Raw genomic sequence first — 21313 nt, forward strand, 5'->3', positions numbered from 1 at the left:
TCTTATCGAATAGTGCAGTGAGTGTAGGCAACGACTTTCAGTTTCTGAGTTTTTGTGTCAGTGTTCGGTTGGATTGTGATCGAGGACGCCACACGATTTCAACAGTAAAAAATTAATTTATCACGTTATTAGAATTTATCGAGATTACATTCCAATGATAGAAATAATAAATAGGTGATGGAGACATCAGATTCATGTCTTGGGAACTTTTAGGAATTCGACTTCGACATCTGGGGAGATCATGATCGACTGCCGTGCAGCAGTTTTTGTTTGCAAAATCTCAGCACTCCAATCGATTTTCCCAATTTCCGCTACAGCTTCTATGAACAGTGTCTTCGCTTTTTCCACGTTCGCAGCGAATACTTTCATCACCGAAGCAGCTGTCACTTGATCTTCATCTTTCCAACAGTCATAATCGGTGACCAAAGCAGTAGTTGCGTATGGAATACCAAGTTCCTTGGCAAGAATGCACTAAAATTAGAACTATTTGAGTGAGGTTCCTGTAAAACAGCGAAATTTACTTCCGGCATCATTGTCATGTTAACCAAACTGGCTCCCCATGATTTGAAGACCATACTTTCGGCTTTGGTCGAAAACCGAGGTCCTTCAATGCAAACTCCAAAGCCGGTGCGATGGTGAACGAGCTTGCACTTCTCGGCGGTAGAAATCAAAACCTGGAAAACATTTCACCTTCCGGAAAGATGTTTTTTAGAAACATACCTGTCTCAGTTTCTCATTATAAGTGGGATGAGCCTGGATATGAGAGACTCCAGGTGCTCCACTGAATGTACCATCGAAGAATGTAGCTTTGCGACTGTTAGTTCTAAAAAACAAACGGTTCGGTTGCATTTTCAACTGCATTTTAACCTGTCGAAAACTGAATCCGGAAATAGCAAATGCCCTGGGGCCACTTCTTCCTTTAGAGAGCCGCAAGCAGTAGAAGCAATGATGACATCAACTCCTAGAATTACAATTTAGCTTCACTCATTGTTAGTTTGAAATACCGAGAGAGTAGAGAGCCCATAGATTGGCGCGATAGTTGACGTTTCCGGGCATAATGTCGTGCTTCCGTCCATGTCGTGCCAAAAGAACACATTCGACACCATTGATTGTTCCTAAAAATTTTCGTCTATGTATTCGGAACTGTTTTTCTCCTGTTCTCCTTACCTTGTATGAGATGATCACTCGGCTGTCCGTACGGAGTATCAATCGAGATCGCTGTTGGGTTTAGAAGGATATTTGGATCCTCCAAACCACTTCCTCCTATGATTCCGACTTTGACCATGTTTGAGCTGTTCTGCAAGCCAAAAAAGTTGGGAATTTGATATCTGAGCCCGGTAAAGATTGAGCAGAGAAAGGGCAATAAACTGCTCTATCTTATCATAGACGACACTGATAACACAACTCACGACACATAATAGACGCCATAAAGAAAATCGATAGAAGGAGCAGGACGAGAAGAAGTGCAGGTCATTCGGAGGAGGAGAGCGCGCCGTGCATGAGACAGATATGGCGCCAGGGCACAGAAAAGGAGACGTATCAAATTTCTTGACGCATTTAGAAAAAATTGAAGAAAAACACCGCAAAGTGCTGAAGGAAAAATTAAGAGAAAATGAGAGTTTGGAGTGTTTTCCATCGCTGTGTGAATCGCTGTTTTTTTCCATCGCTGTTTCTACAGTACTCTGCTCCCAGAGAAGTTGTACCTTTAAAGTGACATACTGTAGCGGTATTAGCGCGAAAACTAAAACTTACTCTTCGAAATTTCAATTTTCTATGTTTAGCGTCTCCAAAATAAGAAATTCTGAGAAGAATATGCGGAAGGGCTGCCGTAGCGACCCGAAAGCGTTTGAATTATTCTTCTTTTCGCTGGACTTTGACAAAGGAAACAAACATAGACGACATTTGTGTATGAGGGACCTCAAAAGTATAAATTGTCGGAATTATCAAAATATCGCAATTTTTCTAAATATTGACAATGAGTCTTCAAACACGAGGTACCAGTTTTTTATTCCGGCAAAATTCAGTCATTGAAAGTATGTAGAGTAATATCAATTGTATCTTATTTCGTTTCACATAAATAAACAGCATGATCGAGAGCAACTCTATTCTGCACATAAATATTTATTTGATTCAATGAAAAAAACAGCACAAAAATCACTCGTTGATGATTCAGCTGCCAATTGTTATCCTTCTGAAATATGAATAGTTTTTGATATGAGATACGCAGAGAGCAGTAACTTACGTAGTATCCTTCAAAATAGACACGGTGATTGGGTGTACTGTTGTCCGACCACGCTGTCATCTGATTGAGAACCCAGAACCCAAGCTTATCTTGTGTAGCCGCATAAACCGATGTTTGCATTGGAACCGATTTACCATAGAATTTCGCCAAATTTGACAGCCAGTCTTCGAATTTCGCTGGAATTTGTGATCGTCTTGAAACATAAGAAGATTCGGAAAATCTTACACCACGTATCGAATTTTCCTCCGCAAGCATAACCATTAAATGTCTTTTGATCGAACATTTCCTTGAATGCCTTCTGAGTTTTCCACTGGAGATCCTGACGGAATACTTGATCCCATCGTCTCGAGGACAATGCCATTTTCTGAAGAGATTCGTCGCTCTTGGTCATTCTGAATAAAAATTCATCGTTATTTTCTTTCTTCACTCTTAACCCACTTGGTTTTATTTTCAGTGCAATACTGTTGGACTTGGATTATGGTCCAATCCATGAAGTTCTCGAAATAATCGACGAAGAAATTTAACCACTGAAATCAAAAACATTGATTTTTTTTTCAAAAATTGCCAGACCTTTTGAATCTGGAACTTGTATCGGTCCTTGTAGAATGTTCCTGGTTCCCCTTGATAAGTCACAGAAAAGTCGACATAATAAGTCTTATTTTCGGTATGGGTCACTTCGAAAGTATGATTCTGAATGAATAGACTTTCAAAAAAAAGTTTTAATAAAATATAATAGCACACCATGTATTTTTGAACCTTCCCATATCTCTTGTTCCAGTATTCCACAAACTGATCTGTAAACAAAAATACCGAAAACACTCTAATAGAAGACCACCCAAACTGTCAATCTTAAGCTCATATATCAAAGCTCCTGTAGAAGATATCAAAAAGTGGTCAACTGATAAACTATTTGTAATGTTATGACAAGAATTTTGTTTTTTGACCAATTTTTATATCTCTTACAGGAACTGAGATATATGGGCTAAAAGATGACGGTTTGGGTGGCTTTCTATTAGAATTATTGACATGTATTCTTACTCACTCGCTGACATTTTTCCAACGTCACAAATGTTAATGAATGGTGAAGGATTCAATTAGTTGTACATGGATTCATAAGCCGACTTATAATGAAGACCACCATCCAGGAAGATGTCACTTACCAATCTTAATCGATTTTTTGTATTCAAAATCATCTCATCTGCCAAAAATTTACTTGTTTTTCAAACTTGAAATGAAAGTTTCCACAGGTATGGCTGGTTCAAGTGGAGGAGTCTTCGGAATAGTCGAGCAATCAGACATCATCTTCAATGTGTTCGCAACAAAATGCCCCTTCTCCTTATCGAATGTAGCTGACATTGTCCATTTATCATTTCTCTTGATGTCTCCTCTGACGTCTGACCTATAATCCAGTTCAGTGGTGATATCATCGGAGCTGTCTGTTATGACCGTGCTAGTCAACTGAAATGTATCTTCTCATTTTTTTATATTATAGATGATTAGGATGTTTACCCCAACTTCCAAATAGAACTTGCTCAAGTAGGTCATCCATTTATAAAACTGATCCAGACTCAATCCATAAGCCGATGCCATACAAGTCTCAATATACGCATCCGGCGACATGATTTGCATCAAATTATTCCAATCCTTTCTTTCGCCTTTCGATAGGAAATTCAAAAAATTCCTGTTGAATCTGGCCATCATTTCAGCTCCAGTTTTTGGTATTGGTTCTTGGAAACGACGAAGTTCCGATTCAAAATCAATGTCCGGGATTTCATTGTCATAGAAGTCAATGATGGTATTCGAGGAAAGATGATTGTACTCGGAAAGGTCCAAAGACTCGAATCCCCGAGCCAATTCAGGTAGCAATAGAAAAAGGGAGAATACAAGCAGACGCATCGGAGGGAAATAGAAGAGTGAGAAGGAAGAAGGAGAACGCGCATCGTTTATAGTCGTTCCATAGGCCTCCTGATTCGTTTAAGACGATTTCCCAGCCGAGTTGGAGAAAAATTACAGTATTCCTTGCAGTTCGGAAGGAACACGTGGCCTAGACCGAAGTTTCTTATTGATTGGGTACTCTAGCAAAAAGAAAAGTTTCTAGATACGGTAGATGCGATAAACCAAGAAAGGAAACAAGACTGGACCGTAATATAATATTTTGGTTAGCAGTCGGAGGACCTCCTTCGCCTCGGTTACTGTAGGAGGATTTTTGAAAAAAATTTTAAATTTTGAAAATATTTTTATTAACTTTTCCACTTAATCACTTTTACACCTGATTTACAGCACACGAGAAGTTGACAGTTCGGGAGCCATTTAATTACAGGTACATGGTACATTTATGGTACATTTAACGGATTTTTAAATCTTTATCCGAAATCATTCATGAAACAAACATGGAATCCACAAAATTAGATTATATTTTTTTTTAAAAATCAGAAACCAATGCAAATAACATTTTCATTTTATCACAAGTCAAGAATCATTCTCTTCTTCTTCTTTTTGGTCTCATCACACTCAAAGTACATCCGATTCATTTGCCACAGTCCTTTTTTGTCTTTGAATCCAGCAAATCCCACATCCAATTCCTCTTGCTCCTGAACTTCCGTTGCTCTGCTCACCAGAAAAGTTGTCGAAAAGTCCGCAGCCACCAAATTCCGGATCCTCACATATACCGTACACTTTGCATACCGAGTAGCCACCTTTTCCATGTGCCCACGAATATGGTCTGAAAATCAAATGATTTCTTCTATCATCGCTTCAATTTTACCATAGGTTTGCCTTTTTGATCCAGCACAAGTTCCCCATTGTGTGTCGCTTTTTTCAAAAAGATCCAAGAACGATTGATAAACATCCCAATTTTCTCCATTAATCATACCACAGAATCGTTTATTTACTTCGCCGAGGATAGTTGCACCATCCAAGAGAGCTATATGCTGTGTCACATCCCTAGTACATTTCTTTGTCACCCAATAGATCTTCCAAAAACTGAATCCTTGATTCATATATGGTACCCATTGCTCTTCCTAAAAATATTTTTTATTCACCAGAATTTTCATACATTTTGTTGCCTTCTTGACTCGGAATACATACGTATCCATGAATTTGGTAGTGTTCTGAGCTTCCCAAGTAGTGGAAAAATAAATCTCAAAGTGCTGGTTAAACTTCTGGTGGGTGTATGTATTGTTCTAAAACCAAACATTTCAAAACCTCTTAAAAAGGAAATAATAATTGTTACCGAGTACAAACGAATCCCGCTATACCTATCAGCCATGTATCTGATGAATTCGTCTGAACAAGAAATTTATTGAATTGAATTAAAATCACCTTTATTCATTTTTGGCTCATCACAAACAACAATTTGTGCATCTTCTGTGATCCAGTCACCAAAATCTTCAAAATCTTTCAATTTTTCTTCTACGCCATACGGTAAAAACAATCCATGAATAAGCCTGCAAAATGGAATTTCGGTTCAAACTCTCAATAATTCGCATTCACTTGGCTCGAACTCTCTCCAGAAAGTGGTCAACTTCTTCCATTGGCTCTTGTGAGTCCCAGAACGTACTGCTTTTCATTCAACTGATTGGTTATTTCGACATCCTTAATTTGTATAAACTAATTTTGTTCTACTCTCCTAAACTTACATGTAATTTCTGATAAAATAATGATAGATAAGCCATAACAGCCCAAAGTTCATTCTTTTTCAGAGCTCTTCCGGGAACGAAACACACATGAATTTGGATTTTCGGATGGAAATACTGAGCGAGGTCATCAAAATGAGCACGACTTCTTGAATTTAAAACTCCAAAAACATCTTCCTTAAATCGTAGGTTCATCTGTCCAGCAGTATTTGGATCCGGATCCCCTCGTTCCGATGGGGTCCTCCCAACACTCTCGATCAGATGACGTTTTGGTCCGAAGTAATCAGTAGGGATATCATAATCGAATTCGAATGAATTGAAAGCTGACGTGGAAGCAAAAAGGAGAAGAAGCGGGAGAAGAAGACGCATCTCCGCTGAAGATGGAACAAGACTCGGCGAGAGGAGAATTTTTATAGTGCGATAATTCGATTTATGATAAAAGATTACGGTGGTGAGAAACAAATAAAACTGCAAACTTTATAGAAACCATTCAATTTGCATCAGAAAAATAGAAGTTTAAAACCAACTAGAAGAAACAGTCAACACATTTAAATTAGTGCTACTTCTTCGGTTTCTTAATCTTTTTGGACAGAGCCAAGACTTGACATGATTCCGGAATGGACGGTTGATAGCAATTGAGGATATAGAAGTGATTATTCCATGAAGTGTGATGATGATAGTAGACAGATTAACAAGAACTGAAAAAGAACATTTTGTGAAACATTTACAATAAAACCTGTAATAGAAGGGCACCCACGCGGTCAAGTTAGAGCGGATTTTTCTCGGCTCCTATGCGAGAAATAAAAAATGTGTCAACTGGGAAAATGTTTTTGATATTATGATAATCAATTCATCAGTTGAACACAGTTTCATATCTTTCACATGAATCGAGATAAATTGGATTAAAGTTAAAGTTAAGGGGCCCTTCTATTACAGGTTTTACGGTGTTTGTTCGAAACTAACTCTGATTCCGGTATCTCAATAAAAATGAGAAAAATGTATATCCCATGGGAATTACGATAACAGCAAGATGGGTCAAAATCTGAAATTCACATTTTCGAGTTATCACATTTCCTAGCTTTCTAAAAAAACTTTTTCACCTGTAACCACGCAGTGAGAAAGAATTTCTTTTGTAAGTTCCGAGTAGCTTGGGACATTTTGCTCTTCTCGAGAGAAAAGAGAAAATAAAAACTGAGAAATGCAAATGTGATAACTTGTATTAATATTAATAAAGAAAATAGAAGAACAGTTGAGATAAGAAGTGGAACTAAAACTGGTTTAAATGAGAATGCAGTTGTGAAGAATTGAGGAATCGGACACAGAAGTACTGAAATATTTTTTTATTGTTTTTTTAATGATCTTGATTTGGGAATAAACCTCGGAATAATATTGCTTTGCAGTTTTCTGATCTTCAAGTTTCAGAAAAGAGGATATTAGTAGACAAAAACTGACTACAAACATAATTGAATGATATGCTCGTCTTCTATGGATTTTAAATCGAAAGTGAGGCGGAGATATAGCATTGAAACGATTCTCAAAAATCATCACGACGGCAGATCCGAGACCTAAACTTGTAAAATTCCATATTTCCTGTATAATTGAAAAATCAAGGCCTGGCGGGCTCGGGTTTCCCAAACTTGAAAAAAAGTTTCGAAATTTCAGAATTCCTTTTTAACTTTTTAATAAAAAAATTTCTTTAATAACACTCTCATCTTGGAACGTTTTTACTTGACAGAAACATCGTAGATTATTTCTGTTTACCCCGAAAATGTTTTGAAAAGACAGGAGAAAAGTTTTTCTGGACACCCAAGCCGGCAGAAACATTTCTTTAAAAATTCTGAAAAAGAAGGCCGACCCGGTCTGGACCGTTGCATGTATAATGTAATGTTCTGATACAGAAAAAACCGGAGCTGTGGAAGAGAAACACCGTAGGCCGTGGCCGAAGGTCCCACAACGAAAACTACCGTAACCTAAAAATACTATCATCTTCAGGATATTTATTTTGTCGATTTTCGTACATTTTAGGTCAATTTTTCTGGGAAAAATAACATAAAGCTTGACGAAAAACAGTGAAAGTCGAGAAAATGACTCCGGAAGAAAACATTTTCAGGTTATGGTAGTTGTCGTTGTGGGAGCTGCAGCCTCGGCCACCGGCTTTTCTTTTCCACAGCTCTGATTTTCAAGGGACAAACAAACCAGAAATAATCAAAACTAGCATGACAAGCTGTATTTCCGTTCGGACACCGATCAAACTAAATACTCCAACTGGAAGAACAACGAGAGTTGGAATGAAAAAATAAGGAACCACCAGTAAAGAATACATTAAATCCATTGATCTCGTCCTAAAATATTTTATTGTGCTTCAAAAAATTTGTATTCAACGTTACCATAAAGACAAATTCAGAAGGTACCATTTCATTTCTTTCATCTGTTGAGGAGCATGAAAAAGTAAGAGATACATAGAATAACTAGTAATTATTACTTCTAGAGCTGTGAGACCAAAACAAAGATTTCGGAATACTGTAGGATTCTCCAGAAAAGATATTTCCTGGCTGCAAGACATGGGGATTTTGAGAACTAAATAGAAAGGGAAGATTTATGAATTTCGTAGAATTCGTGACCGAAGTTTGTAGGTTTTAATAGATGAGTTTTAGCAGAAAGGGAATCAGAGGAAGTCAGGCGATACTTTTTCTTGGTTTATGCGTAGGCTCCACACAATTATCATATGATTTTCAAGCGTTTCAACTGAAATTCTTCAAATTTTTCTAGCAAATTTCCTGTGTCAAGTACCTCGTCATCACTAAGAAATCCACGAATTGTTGGCAGGTGGAGAGCATCACTCATATTTTTTTCAAAGCGGTCTTTGCTTCTAAAAAGTGAAAAATATTCTAAAAATATTTTCAGTTCTCTGAATTCTCCAAATTACCGTTGAGCTGCTATCAGATCCTTCCCCTTCAATGCATCCTCTCTTTCTATTATTAGCTCTCGGAGTCCCGCCTCTCTTGCTTTTAGATCTTTGACACTTTCATCCATTGCAGAAGCTTGAGCGTATCTGAAAATTCAAACTCTAGTGAGAAAAATCTGAAAATGTCGTACTTTTCTTCCCAAATCGATTCCTCCCTTTTTCTTTCAAGAAGCCTCAACATGTTGTTGAATTCTGACATTCTCGATCCAAAGTACACCTGGAAATTATTATGAAACTTGAAATTCGATACTTTTCCGGAAAAAATTCGAACCTCTTTTCTCGGTTTCCGTTTATTTCCCTTCTCGTCAATACCCAGAATCTCATCCAATATCTGTTTTTTCGACCTTAAAATTGTTTTGTTTGTTGTTTGCACATCTGCCCATTTCACTTCTTTTTCACGGTGTTCATCTTCATTATTTGGCCTTTTTTTGCACATGACTAGAAAGGGGGCGAACGAGTACATAGAAAAACCAAGAATTTGTGACGAGGCGAGTGATGTGGGTGGAATATATATGAATTGGGAAAAAATTGAACTGAATAAATCAATGGAATCAGTTTGGAAAAGAACAAAAACATGATACAGGGGTAAGAAATGATAAAGAAGAATGATAGGATGATGCTGGGCAATCGATTCAATCCATGGCTACCTGTCCGACAGCGGTGGGGATACAGATGACTGGGGTTTCGAGGAAGATGACGATGACGATTCCTGGAAAATATGAGATTTTGAAGATATTTCTGATAAGAAAGTGTTCTCTGAGTTCAAAGTTTTCGGTTCATTAGCCTTTGAAACCAAATTTAACTCGGTAATCAAAAAAAATAGGGGCTCGGCCCGGTGGGCTCAGGTTTTTTTAACATTAAAAAAAACTGAATTTTCAGAAAATTTCCAAATGTTCTTTTCAAACAATACTCCGATTTTGTAAAAGTATTTTTTATCCCAAAAATGTTCTGAAAGTGAAAAATTGCTGGGAACCCAGACCTGGTCAAGAAAATTCAGAAAAATAGGCTGCCCCGGCCTGTTGCAATTATGTTTTTTTGTTGTTGTTTTTCGGTTTTGCTGGTGTTATCCAACTTGGTAATAAACGGAATACCGTAAAACCTATAATAGAAGGGCATCCATTTTGTTAAGTTTGAGCTAATTTTTCTTGGCTCCTATTCAAGAAAACGAAAATTTGTCAACTGATAAAATGCATGTTATATTATGATAAACAGTTTATCAGTTGAAAGATTTTTAATTTTTTTAACAGAAACCGAGATAAATTGGTCCAAACCAGCTAGGGACCTTCTATTACAGGTTTTACGGAATATCAATTCCTTTCCAAACACAAAATACCACGTACCGGTGCTGACTTTTCACTATTTGTGTCGACTGTAATTGCCTCGGTAATTGCAGATGTTGACGGTAATTGTGGATTCTGAAGTGAAAACAAACTTAATTATTTTTGAGTAAAAAAAACACATACCTTCATAACAGCTTCTTTCTTCCGTAATCTGTTCAGCATTTCTTTCGAAAATAAAATCTCCTCATCTTCAGAATCTGTATCATAAAGTCCAACGATTGTCTTGGGTTCTCGCATTTTCTGAAAAAAAAATGTTCAAAACAATGGCGATGTGCATCGGAGCATGAAGTAACAATGTTTTCTTGGATCTCAACAAGAAAGAGAAAAAGAAGAAAAAAGAATTTGAATAGGAAGAGGGTGATGAATAGTCACCAATACCCTAATACCCTGAACACAATGGACAACTCCATGTTTCCAGTCACGCTGATCTGGTAGAACTAGAATTTTCTGGTAGAAATAGTAACCTTGTTATGAAATACGAACGTTCCGAAGAAGTCATATGAGAAACTAAAAAGTCTATTGTTGAGTAGTATTGGCGGCAGTTCAACTGACTCTCCAATAGCAAATAGAAATAAGAAGAGAAAAGAGCAAATAGAAAGATCTGCCAATCCATGTTTATTTTGTTTATGATGATTATACGCTGTTTTTATATTGAAAATAAGAAGGAGAAATATAGAAGATTATTTTAGATATTACAGGATGATGCTCCTAATAACTTAGAAAACGACCTTCAATAATACTAGAATTCATAATCCTCCAGACTCCCAGAAATGTACTAAACACATTTTGGTTATACATATGTTTTAATAAAATTGCGGATGAAGAGAAATAGAAGGGAAAAGAGAAGAGTAGTATACCAACAGCGTCAGGAGAAGGTGACTAACCAAATAATAAATACGTATTTGGGGGAGAAGAGGAGGTGCTGGTGACGAATGTAAAAAAAGGCTTTTCCCCCCTCAGGAACACCTGCTACTTCTTCTAGTTTTCTCCGCTTATTTTGGTTTCATTTTGACGAGTAAATTGGAAAGAAAACTGAAGGTTTAATAACAAGTAAGACGTATCAGGTTTGACGAAAATTTGTATTTATTTTAGTAGAAGCTAACAAAGAACTATTCTTCTGAGAATTTTCAGAACGGAAGGTGTTTAAAATATAACTCAAAAGATTGAGCAAAAAAAATTTTACTGATTTACCGTATTTTCTCTAATATGTGCCCACCCAACCAGTCAATTTTAAGCTCAATCATCTCGATTCTTAAGGATGATATCAAACATTTACCAACTGATGAAATTTTGATGACATGACGATAAATAATTTACCAGTTGACAAAATTTTGTTACCTGTTACAGTAATCGAGATAATCGAGTAATCGAGATGTTACAGTAAAAATTGAGCTCAACATTAACGGTTTGGATGGGCTTCCATTAGAGGAAATACGGTAAATAATAGTGCATGTCAGAATACTTTTTTCCCCCAAAAAAACTCGGAAAAAAAATTTTAAGGTGAAAAAATTGTATGGAAACGCCATAGGCCGTTTATTTGGCAAATAAATTGGAGGGTACAAAAATTAAGATTATTGGGCTACAATGCAACTTAGGGGTACAAAATCTTCAAGTCACCCTCGGAATTATTTGCATGTTTATTTTCCACAGCTCCGATTATGTACCAAAACAATAATCCAGAAAAATCCTTGGAAAATTTTTTGCTGCTCCCCAGACTCAGAAGAAAAAGCTTTCCGAAAGAGCAGATGAAGGAGGATTTTGAGATAAAAAAAGCAAATAAATTTCTCAACCCATTGACTCTTGAGAACGACGCCATCTCGATTGATTGTCCAGGAAAAAGAGCACATGTTGCTCAGTGAGCCAATTACACTTGCTTCTTCCACACGATTGGTTTTTCCACTCTCTCTCTCTCTCTTTCCTTCTAATTTTTTTTAATTCGATTGAAAAAAGAAAAAAAATCTCGAATAGTTTTCAAACTACGCACAAGAGAAACAAAAAAAGTTATGAATTTAAAACTGACCGGTTTTGCCTTCAATGGCAACAGAATTCCTCTATCGAGTTCTACGTAACTCATCGCTTTCTGCTTTGGTTCGTCCTTGAAATTTCTGTCGAATGGCAGTATTTCACCTGCAATTTTCGGGGGAAAGGTCATTCGGACAGTGAAATTGAAAACCCGGGGAAAAGATCTCTAGATCGGTAATTAGTGTGTGACACTTTTTTTCAATATTGAATCATCTTATCTTACTTTTCTTCTCCTGATCCGCCTCTTTCAAATGATCCAAAAGCTCAAAAACTCCAATTGTTCTCTTAGTTTCCGACTCCATTTTCAGAATTCTTTTAGCTTTTTTCGGATGAAAATATGATAGAAAACGAGCCAAAATTGACATTTCTTGAAGGGGAAAAGGATGGATTCTCCAATGTTTTTATAGAGAAAAAATATCAAAAAATGGCATAGAAGAAACAAAATATTCTCGGGCTTTATGGGATGACACCGAACTTTGACTTTTTCAATCTTCGCATGAACAATGAGCGCTTTGGGCATGGGAGACATATATTTTTTCAGTGCCATCATTGAATATGGCATTGATTATGGCTTTTCATGAAAATTCATATGTCACATTTCAGAGAAAATTAAAAAGGAAATGACTGACCTGCTCCACAAATAACAACAGAGAGAATTGACACTTGACGGTGGTGATTGACGTCAGAATCCGAAAAACCGTGGATAGATATTCTGAAAAAGTAGAAGGGATCGGGTTTTTTTCCAAACTTTTCAATTCAAATAAGTGAGCGGAAATCGGGGCTTCAATTGAAATTCATGGAAAATTGAGAATAGGAAATGGGAGCTTTTTTTGACATACATAGAAGTCATGTGAATCCACTCGAAATTCCGGAGAATTTTTTTTATTAAAATTCGGTTCTGGAAAAAAAGGAAAGAAAATAATTAGCTGAAAGAAATGGAGAGTATAGCTAGAATATCTTGTGTAATGAGTTTCTGCTATCTACATAATAATTTATCTAATCGGAACTACAATCTTCAAGAAGAAGAAGACGCTGATATAGTCGTTCTTCGTGTACACAAGGCTGAAATACACTGAAAATGAGGGCAAGAACTTTTTCTAGAAACAGAGTAAAAATAACTTGTAGCAAATCTTAAAAATGAACCTTTTAAGATTTTCGACTGATTGACATAAACCAACTACCGTAAAACCTCTAATAGAAAGCCCCCCCCCTTACCTTTGAAGTTCGAGTCAGTTTATCTCGGCTTCTGTGAAAAATATCAAAAAACTATCATCTGATAAATTGTTTATCATAATATCAGAAGTGTTCTATCAGTTGACACATTTTTGAAATCTTTCTTAGGTACCTGAATTAGCTCAAACTTGACAGTGTGGGGGCCCTTATATTACAGGTTTTACAGTATACAAGGTGAAAGAGCATCTTTCAGAACTTTCAAATTCATTTTCAAAATCTGCTTAAGAAACTTCGAAAATACTGAAATTTCAGCTTCAGTACCAAAAAATATCTTTTTTCAGAACAAAACCGGAAATTTTTGCAAGTGATATTTCTCCTAGGAGGTTTTAGAACTTTAAACATTTTGATACACTTAAAACGATGCGAAATTCAACATTTAAACATTTTTCTCAAAAATTTTTTTTTGAAAGTTCAAAAAGTTGCCTACCCTTCGGGGTGGGATAATTTTCCCAAATTGCCGATTTTGAAATGAATAAAACAGATTTTTTGGTACTGAAACTGAGATTTCAGCACTTTAGAAGTTTCTTAAGCAATATTTAAAAACGGAGAGATAGACTCTGAAAAACTTTATTTTATCCTGTATTGTTGGTTTATGTCAATCAGCCAGACAACTTAAAAACAAGGTTTTCTTGTTATGGAGTTATTCAGGTGAGGCAAAAAAACGGTAAAAAACTAGGCGAAAACTTGGAGAATCAAGCAATCTGACTGAAACTTTGGGGGGAAACTGGAGAAAATCAAAGGGAACATATTGAAACTGTGGTCAAAATATCCACTTTGAAAATTTGGCTGGAATTTCAGACAATATTTTTTTTTCAAATTTTTTAGGTTTTTGCCGAGTTTTTCGCCTCACCTGAATAACCCCATTAGATGCTTGAAAATAAGAAAAAAAAGACGTATATGTAGAGGAACTCATGCGAATCAAGAAAATTTGGGAAAAAGAGAACGAGGGGGATTATGAATATTCCATTTACTTGAAATCTGAGACTACAGCAGGAAAAATAAAGAAAACATAATAAAGATGGTTGTTATGGAGAGAGAAAGGAAATGCGAATGGAAAAGTGTTGACTGGAGGAATAGGGATTGGTCGAGCATTCCCAGAGACTACTACTGAAGGAGAAAAGAACTTTCTAGATCCACTGTTACAGACACGTAGGCTACAAACTCTTGTTATTTTGTGCTCTGTGACTAAACAGTTTTGACGCATGTACACAGACACCGTTTGGTCTCTTTTTTCCTTCTCTATCTATTTCTCATTTTCTTAGTAACTCACCGACCTACTTACTACTCTCAAGTAAAGTCAACACAACGGACATTCGGTGCCAACAGCCATCTGAGTTTTTGAAAAAAAGGAGGAAAAAAGAAGAGGAAGCATGGTGAAGAGGAACCCATTATTTGCTTTTGAATTGACGAATTGACGACGATTTTTGTGCAGATATATATTTGAAATGATGTTTCCCTTTTTTGGGAGAAAAAAATCGGATTTGTTTGCTTCATTCTTGGATATTGCAGGAAGGAAGGAGCAGAGTTCTTTACTGACTTTGAGGCTCGGACAAAATATTATACTTGTACTTGTTGTCGCAGGCCCTGTCAAAGATTTTTTAGAATGAATATGTTTGACCAATTTAGTTAGATAAGATAGAATTTGACGAGGACTACAAAATGATATTTCTGATAAACTCTACTTGTCTATGAAAAAAGTTACAGACGAAATGGACAGAAAAAAAAGCAGGCCTACCCGAATCCTCCACTTTATGGCTCATAACTTTGTTCATAGACAAGATACAATTTCCAAAATAGTGCCATTTTGTAGCACTCGTTGCGTTCTATCATATCTGATTCAGTTGGTCCGTGAATATTGATTCTAAAAGAAACTATGGTAGGACCCGCGAAGGCCCGCCAGGGCGCCGTTTTCAATTTTGCAAAAAGTAGTAATTCACCTCACAAATTTTGCTGGTGAATTGAGAAAAACCGTTGCTTTCGGATGCCTCTGACCATATTCCACATGAAAATCGTCTCTGAATGAGAGCTCCTGACGAACGGAATAATCTGCATTATAAGATTTTCCTCGAGAATTACGAAAGTGATTAGATGGAATTCCCAAAGAAACTGTCAGTGATGATGCTGAAAATGTATTCTATTGTCCAGAATAAAACAATGAAAAACTTACGAGGATAGTCTTTGTGAACTGTAATTTTTACACTACTTACTAGAGATTCTTCCTCAAGTTCTAAAACCATTGACTGAGGAAATGAGTAGTTTCTGAAAAGAAGAACTTGATTTGAAAGTATGTGAATAACTAAAACTTCGCTGATATCCAGTTAATGTCAAATGTCTCGTGTTCTTCATCAGAATCGTTTCCCTCTAGAACATCTTCGGATGTTGTTGAAATTACAGAAAACGGGAGCGGCATTTTTCTAGGGGAAAATGGGGAAAAATAGATTTCTAGAAAACATAACAACACAAAAGAACTAAATAATTCAGAAGTCATTGCTATGGATACTAGCATAAGCGTTTTGGTTTTTTGATGAGCATCGAATTCTACACGAACAAGAGCTAAAGATGTCCGGATTCCGAGAAAGTTGTTTACTTCCAGATGTTCATCAAATATGTTAATCTGTAACAATTCTCCGAGAATTATTTAAAACTTTCGCTACTCACAATGCAAAAATAAAGCAACACATGTATTTCTTCAGAATTGTTCTGAGCACTGGAGATGTTTGAATAGCAGATTCCGAGAGAATGGTTTCATACCGGATTCCGTATTCCAGATTCCGTTTACTCAAAAAAAGTCATTCCGGAAATCTCTTTTCAAAAGTCTCACGCCGTGTTTTAAATTGTTTTAGTCGTGAACATATCAAAACCATGTCACTAGACAGCCAGCCGACACCACGTAGTTGCCTAGTCCCTCGATCCTAGCCCTCGCTCCACTAGGTACTATCGACTCTTCTTCTCCTGAAGAATCCGTAGAGATGAACGTCACCAGTGTTACCTCTGAAGACGGTGTTAAAGAATACGAAAAAATTGTCGTGGAACCGGAAGAAGTAGAATATGTTGAGGTGATTTTTATGCTAGCGATTCAAAAAACTACCATCTTATCCAGATCGCTACTGATGCTAAAGTAGTCGACTTGACACGTCATCGATTGAAGGAAATCGGAGACTACTCCTGGCTCACCCATGTTGAGCAGTTCTCTCTTCGTTGGAATTTGCTCAAGAAGATTGAGAATCTGGATTGTTTGACGACATTGACCCATCTCGAATTCTATGACAATCAAATTGAGAAAGTCGAGAATTTGGATGCTCTTGTCAACTTGGAAATTCTGGATTTGTCGTTCAATCGAATCTTGAAAATCGAGAATCTCGAGAAGCTGACAAAACTGAAGACGCTCTATTTTGTTCATAACAAGATCTCAAAAATCGAGGGATTGGAGACGTTGACGGAGTTGGAGTATCTCGAGTTGGGTGATAATCGAATCGCCAAAATTGAGAATTTGGAGAATAATCTGAAATTGGATCGACTTTTCCTTGGCGCCAACCAGATTAAAATCATTGAAAATGTGGATCATCTGAAGAATTTAACAGTGCTCAGTCTTCCAGCCAACGCGATTACTGTAGTTGATGTATATTACTGTAAACATTCTGATAGAGTGCCACCCAAATCCTCAACTTTGAGCCAAGATATCTCGATTCCTGTGAAAGATATCAAAAAGTGATCAACTGGTAAAATATTTATCATACAATCAAAAATATTTTATCAGTTGATCACTTTTTGATATCTTCTGCAGGGAATATGATATATAGGCTCGAAATTGGCAGTGTGGGTGGCACTCAATTGGGATACCTTATTTTTGTATTCCTTTTACTTGAATTCAGAATATTGCTGGTCTGACCAACTTGAAAGAAATCTATCTGGCTCAAAATGGAATCAAGTATGTCTGTGGAATCGACGAACATCTTCCACTAGAAATCCTTGACTTTAATCAAAATCGTCTGGAAAAAGTGGAGAATATTCATCAGTTGACCACTCTTACTGACTTCTGGGCCAGAGGAAATCAGGTTAGAAAAAATATATAGGTTGCAGTTTTCAATCGAATAAATATTTCTCCAGCTCTCCGATTGGAGCATTCTTGATGAACTCGTTCGACTTCCTCACCTCAATTGCGTCTATCTGGATAACAATCCGTTCTCCCAGGCGGATACTTATCGTGGAAAAGTTCTCCGCTTCCTTCCCCAAATTGATCGTCTGGATGGAACTCAATGTCGTGAGGTATACTTTCAATTTCAGATCAATTTTTTACAGTGAAGAATTTTTCCAGAAGTCTATGCTCCGCCCTCCGAAAACTGAGAAGCAAACCACTGATTTGGCTGATGTCGAATTCGAGAAATCCAGTGGTGGAGAACAAGAGCCAGTCGAATCAACTTGACCGACGCTTCAGCCGTATTCAACGAACAAATTTGATTCAAAATCTTTTTTTTCTCTCTTCCTGAAGAGGTGCTATAAATATTTTTTCTTTATTACTCAAGCAGGAACTAGAAATAAATAAGTGGGGGCGATTTGGAATCGGGATCGAAAAAAAAAACTAAAAGCGGAGTAATACTGGTATCAAATAATACGGGGTGGGGAGGGACTCAACCAAAGGTAGATTTCATCAACGAAAGCGGATATCAAAGTGGAATAAGCGAAACTAAGTCAGACTTGCAATGACATGAATATCAAGATTTTTACTGATAGAGTTGTTCGAGAGCCTTCTGAAGAACGTCGAAGAGGACGGATGGTTTCTGGAAGTCGTTATCCACAAGAGTCACAAGACGGAATGTGTCATGAATTGATTTGATAACTCCATATGACTTGGATTCTTTTGGATAGAAATCTCCCCTGGAATAAAAAAGAAGTTAGATTTAAAATGTATATTATCATGATACCATTGGGCCATCCACATTTGATAAGCTTCATCTCTCCAAGCACGGAACGAAAGTGGATCAACTACAGTTGGCTGAGCTATTTCTGATCCTGGGAAGACTCCCCATGTGACAGCAATTGGAGTGGTCTCTTCGCTGTTGGTCTTATCGAAAGAACTCTGAAAATTTGCATTGAATCGTGTGAATTCAGAATATAGCTTACATCCTTATCAATCGCGTGGTAGTTAACACGAACTGGATATTCTCTCTCAATGATATCAATCAACTTTTCTGAAAGTTCGGCAGTCATGAAGCACTCAAGATATGCTTTCTGATAGCAGTATCCTCCTGGTTTTCCCCATCCGACGAGTGGATCAGTAGATGGCGCTCCATTGACGGACGGTTGACTGTTCACAGTAAGAATTCCATTCTCGTTGCACCAAACAAGTTGTTCGCTGATCAATGATGTCTCTGGCTGAACTCCAGTTTCAGCCTCGGTCCATGGAAGAACAGTAACTTTCTTTCCGGAAACGTTTGGAGTTTGGGTGATGTAGTTGATGAAGACACGCTTGACGTCTTCGATACTTTCGATATTTTCCCCAAACATGGAGAGACGATCGTCACCGTTACGAAGGGTCTAAAGGATATTATGTAAAAGCTTATTTGTGTTCGTTAAACTTACTGTTAAGTTGGACAAGTAGTAGCTGCTCACGTCACCAAATGCTGGAGAAGAACTGTTTCCCCATCTTCCGTTCGGGAACTGATCCCAATCGCGAGTTCTGGTGATATAACTGCGAGGACGGAAGCTCCAGTAGATTGGGCGAACACTTTCAAGACATCTGATTGGATGTTGAGAACGATTTTTCCATGGGAACACACGATCTCCTTCGAGCTTCCACAATCCAAGAGCTTTTAGAATCTCACGAATGCTTCCCTCACGATTCATGGTATATAAATGAATCGATGGAGCTGATCCGTTATCGAGAAGACGTCTACACATTTCAATACATCGCTCAGTTCCATACTTTTGAACAGCGTCGTCATCATGCTTGATTGGCTCAAGATCTTCGAGAATGTGCTCAGGAATTTCCAGTTGGGAGAGTTTAGCGATACGCTTGATGGATTCGTATCCCATGATTGGCATGATTCCAGGAATGATTGGTTTGGTGATTCCGATTTCACGGCAATCAGCCACAAACTTCTCGAAAGTCTCTGGTTCGAAGAACAGTTGGGTGATCACAAAGTTAGCTCCGGCATCGCATTTAGCTTTCAAATACTGAAGATCAGCCTTGTACGAAGGGGCTTGTGGATGTCCGAGTGGGTATCCAGCGCAACCAATGGAGAAGTAGTCTCCGTATTCCTCACGAATCCAACGGATCATGTCGAGAGCACGGAATTGGTTAGTATCCTCGAGCTCAGTCTGAAACATGAAAATGAAAAATGAATTAGAAACGATGCCGCAACACACCCCTGGAGGTAGATCTCCTCTGAGAGCAAGAATGCTTCTGAGTCCCATCGCCTTGGCTTGTTCGAGATGCTTCAAAGTGTCAGCCTTGTTGTACTGGACACATGTCATATGCAACATGGTATCCACTCCACAGTAGTCGAGCATGGATGCAGCAATCGAGGAAGAGGATGTGACCTTATCAATATTGGCAGGGTCACTTCCCATATGCCAAGTCATGTCAACGAAGACAGATCCTCCTTCTGAAAGTCGCTCAACACGTTCGAGGAAGTTTGGAACACCATTCACGAAACGTGGTGGGAAGAATTCCAAGGAGAAGAATGGAGTCTTCTCCTCGATCAGACGTTCGATCCTTTCGTGAAGAAGCTCGTAATTTCTAAAAATCTGAGTTCAAAGGAGCAATATTTAAAAAAAAACTCACTTCAAAGACCAACTCTTACTAGTTTCAAAAACCGGCTTCTCAGTAACCACAGCATTCTCGTCGCCGCTATCGATACCACTGAAAAAAAGTACTTGAATTGTATTGATCGAAACGGTAAGACCTACTTTACGCGTAAAATAGCCATCTTTCACAAGAGTCTATGATGGACGAAGAATAAGACTAATGAAGAAGATGGTGGAGAAAAAACGGGATTATAAGGGGGAGTAGTGTACATCTCTTCCAGGATCATGTGACATGATATGAATCTCGGGAGAGAGAGAGAGAGAAGAGGGACATAACTAACAGTCATTGTACTTTGTCTTACTCTGATTTATTTTTTACTGATTTTTCATGTCTCAATTGGTACAAAACTTTCTTTTTTTTAACAGCTCGCAATAAATAAGATATTTTTGAATTTTTGAACACTTCCTAGCATCTTTTTGTTCTAAGCAACCCGTTATTATCAATGCTTCATCTCTGTTATGCGAAATCTTGATACGAATTTCTTGTCCGTTGTTTTTCGGAATCTTTCTCATCGTTTTCTTTTGTTCCGATTCCGCCAAAGATACCTATGGTTTTCCACACAAAACATGGAAAAAGCGATAAGAATCGAATGTGATAGATCAGTTTTCGATCTTCCTCCCTAGTGCAAAGGATACTGTGTCGCAATGAACTAATAGGGTTTTTTGTTGATAACGAATAGACATCTTTTGAACTATGACATGTTCGTCGGGGTTGATAAGATAAAAAGAGGTGAGAACCAAGAGTTTTAGGGGAATATCATAGATTGAAAAAAAGCTCAATTATTACTTCATCTTGATTTTTATTCTATTAACCTATTAAGCTCAACTTCGAAAAACTAGAGGTGTTCCAGTCATGATGCCGCGTTCAAAGTTGATTTCCAGTAGAAATTTCCTGGAAAAACGCTGTCCAAAGCTGTCATTGTTTTCCAGAGGCCTTCGCTTCAAAATCCGCCGTAAATCGACATGAATCAACAGAAAAAACACAGTCAAAACGAGTGCTACAGTAGTTTAGTGTTACTGGAAATCTGGAAAACAAAGACAGCTTTGGACAGGTTTTTTCCAGGAAATT

At 37.5% G+C, this 21313-nt stretch overlaps 8 protein-coding genes across 8 annotated transcripts in view; 1 reads left to right on the forward strand and 7 right to left on the reverse strand.

The window, feature by feature from the left end:
• Positions 1–192: 192 nt before the first annotated feature.
• CBG12968 lies at positions 193–1285 on the reverse strand (the record flags this gene model as incomplete). The annotated part of the gene is made up of 6 exons (XM_002630483.1): positions 193–471; positions 522–674; positions 721–823; positions 868–961; positions 1005–1115; positions 1168–1285. 6 exons carry the CDS (start codon positions 1283–1285, stop codon positions 193–195), a joined length of 858 nt encoding a protein of 285 aa, XP_002630529.1.
• A 120-nt stretch (positions 1286–1405) lies between these two features.
• CBG25535 lies at positions 1406–1636 on the reverse strand (the record flags this gene model as incomplete). The annotated part of the gene is made up of 1 exon (XM_045242193.1): positions 1406–1636. One exon carries the CDS (start codon positions 1634–1636, stop codon positions 1406–1408), a length of 231 nt encoding a protein of 76 aa, XP_045099348.1.
• Positions 1637–2059: 423 nt separating this feature from the next.
• CBG12966 lies at positions 2060–4138 on the reverse strand (the record flags this gene model as incomplete). The annotated part of the gene is made up of 8 exons (XM_002630482.2): positions 2060–2191; positions 2243–2418; positions 2468–2634; positions 2681–2769; positions 2813–2932; positions 2984–3036; positions 3469–3700; positions 3752–4138. The coding sequence occupies 8 exons, from the start codon at positions 4136–4138 to the stop codon at positions 2060–2062; spliced, it is 1356 nt and encodes a 451-aa protein (XP_002630528.2).
• A 566-nt stretch (positions 4139–4704) lies between these two features.
• Positions 4705–6246, reverse strand: CBG12965 (the record flags this gene model as incomplete). The annotated part of the gene is made up of 3 exons (XM_002630481.1): positions 4705–4964; positions 5007–5262; positions 5881–6246. 3 exons carry the CDS (start codon positions 6244–6246, stop codon positions 4705–4707), a joined length of 882 nt encoding a protein of 293 aa, XP_002630527.1.
• Positions 6247–6393: 147 nt separating this feature from the next.
• Positions 6394–8440, reverse strand: Cbr-srh-39 (the record flags this gene model as incomplete). The annotated part of the gene is made up of 8 exons (XM_045242194.1): positions 6394–6575; positions 6841–6919; positions 6978–7204; positions 7255–7286; positions 7337–7410; positions 7744–7847; positions 8074–8219; positions 8265–8440. The coding sequence occupies 8 exons, from the start codon at positions 8438–8440 to the stop codon at positions 6394–6396; spliced, it is 1020 nt and encodes a 339-aa protein (XP_045095015.1).
• Positions 8441–8799: 359 nt separating this feature from the next.
• CBG12963 lies at positions 8800–15847 on the reverse strand (the record flags this gene model as incomplete). Its single annotated transcript, XM_002630479.1, has 9 exons — positions 8800–8929; positions 8974–9059; positions 10183–10257; positions 10306–10422; positions 12203–12309; positions 12834–12937; positions 15375–15558; positions 15605–15696; positions 15741–15847. The coding sequence occupies 9 exons, from the start codon at positions 15845–15847 to the stop codon at positions 8800–8802; spliced, it is 1002 nt and encodes a 333-aa protein (XP_002630525.1).
• A 559-nt stretch (positions 15848–16406) lies between these two features.
• On the forward strand, positions 16407–17860 carry CBG12962 (the record flags this gene model as incomplete). Its single annotated transcript, XM_002630478.1, has 5 exons — positions 16407–16493; positions 16538–17056; positions 17310–17492; positions 17545–17703; positions 17753–17860. The coding sequence occupies 5 exons, from the start codon at positions 16407–16409 to the stop codon at positions 17858–17860; spliced, it is 1056 nt and encodes a 351-aa protein (XP_002630524.1).
• Positions 17861–18158: 298 nt separating this feature from the next.
• The window catches only part of CBG12960, a gene marked incomplete at both ends in the record, with an annotated part of 5618 nt that continues 2463 nt past the window's right edge, over positions 18159–21313 (reverse strand). The window contains 6 exon segments of the mRNA XM_045242195.1: positions 18159–18312; positions 18360–18499; positions 18514–18972; positions 19018–20176; positions 20222–20299; positions 20347–20366. Coding sequence (XP_045095014.1) covers positions 18159–18312; positions 18360–18499; positions 18514–18972; positions 19018–20176; positions 20222–20299; positions 20347–20366 — 2010 coding nt within the window.

The sequence above is a fragment of the Caenorhabditis briggsae genome, assembly GCF_000004555.2.
Source record: "Caenorhabditis briggsae complete genome, chrII, whole genome shotgun sequence".
NCBI classification, from domain to species: Eukaryota; Metazoa; Nematoda; class Chromadorea; order Rhabditida; family Rhabditidae; genus Caenorhabditis; species Caenorhabditis briggsae.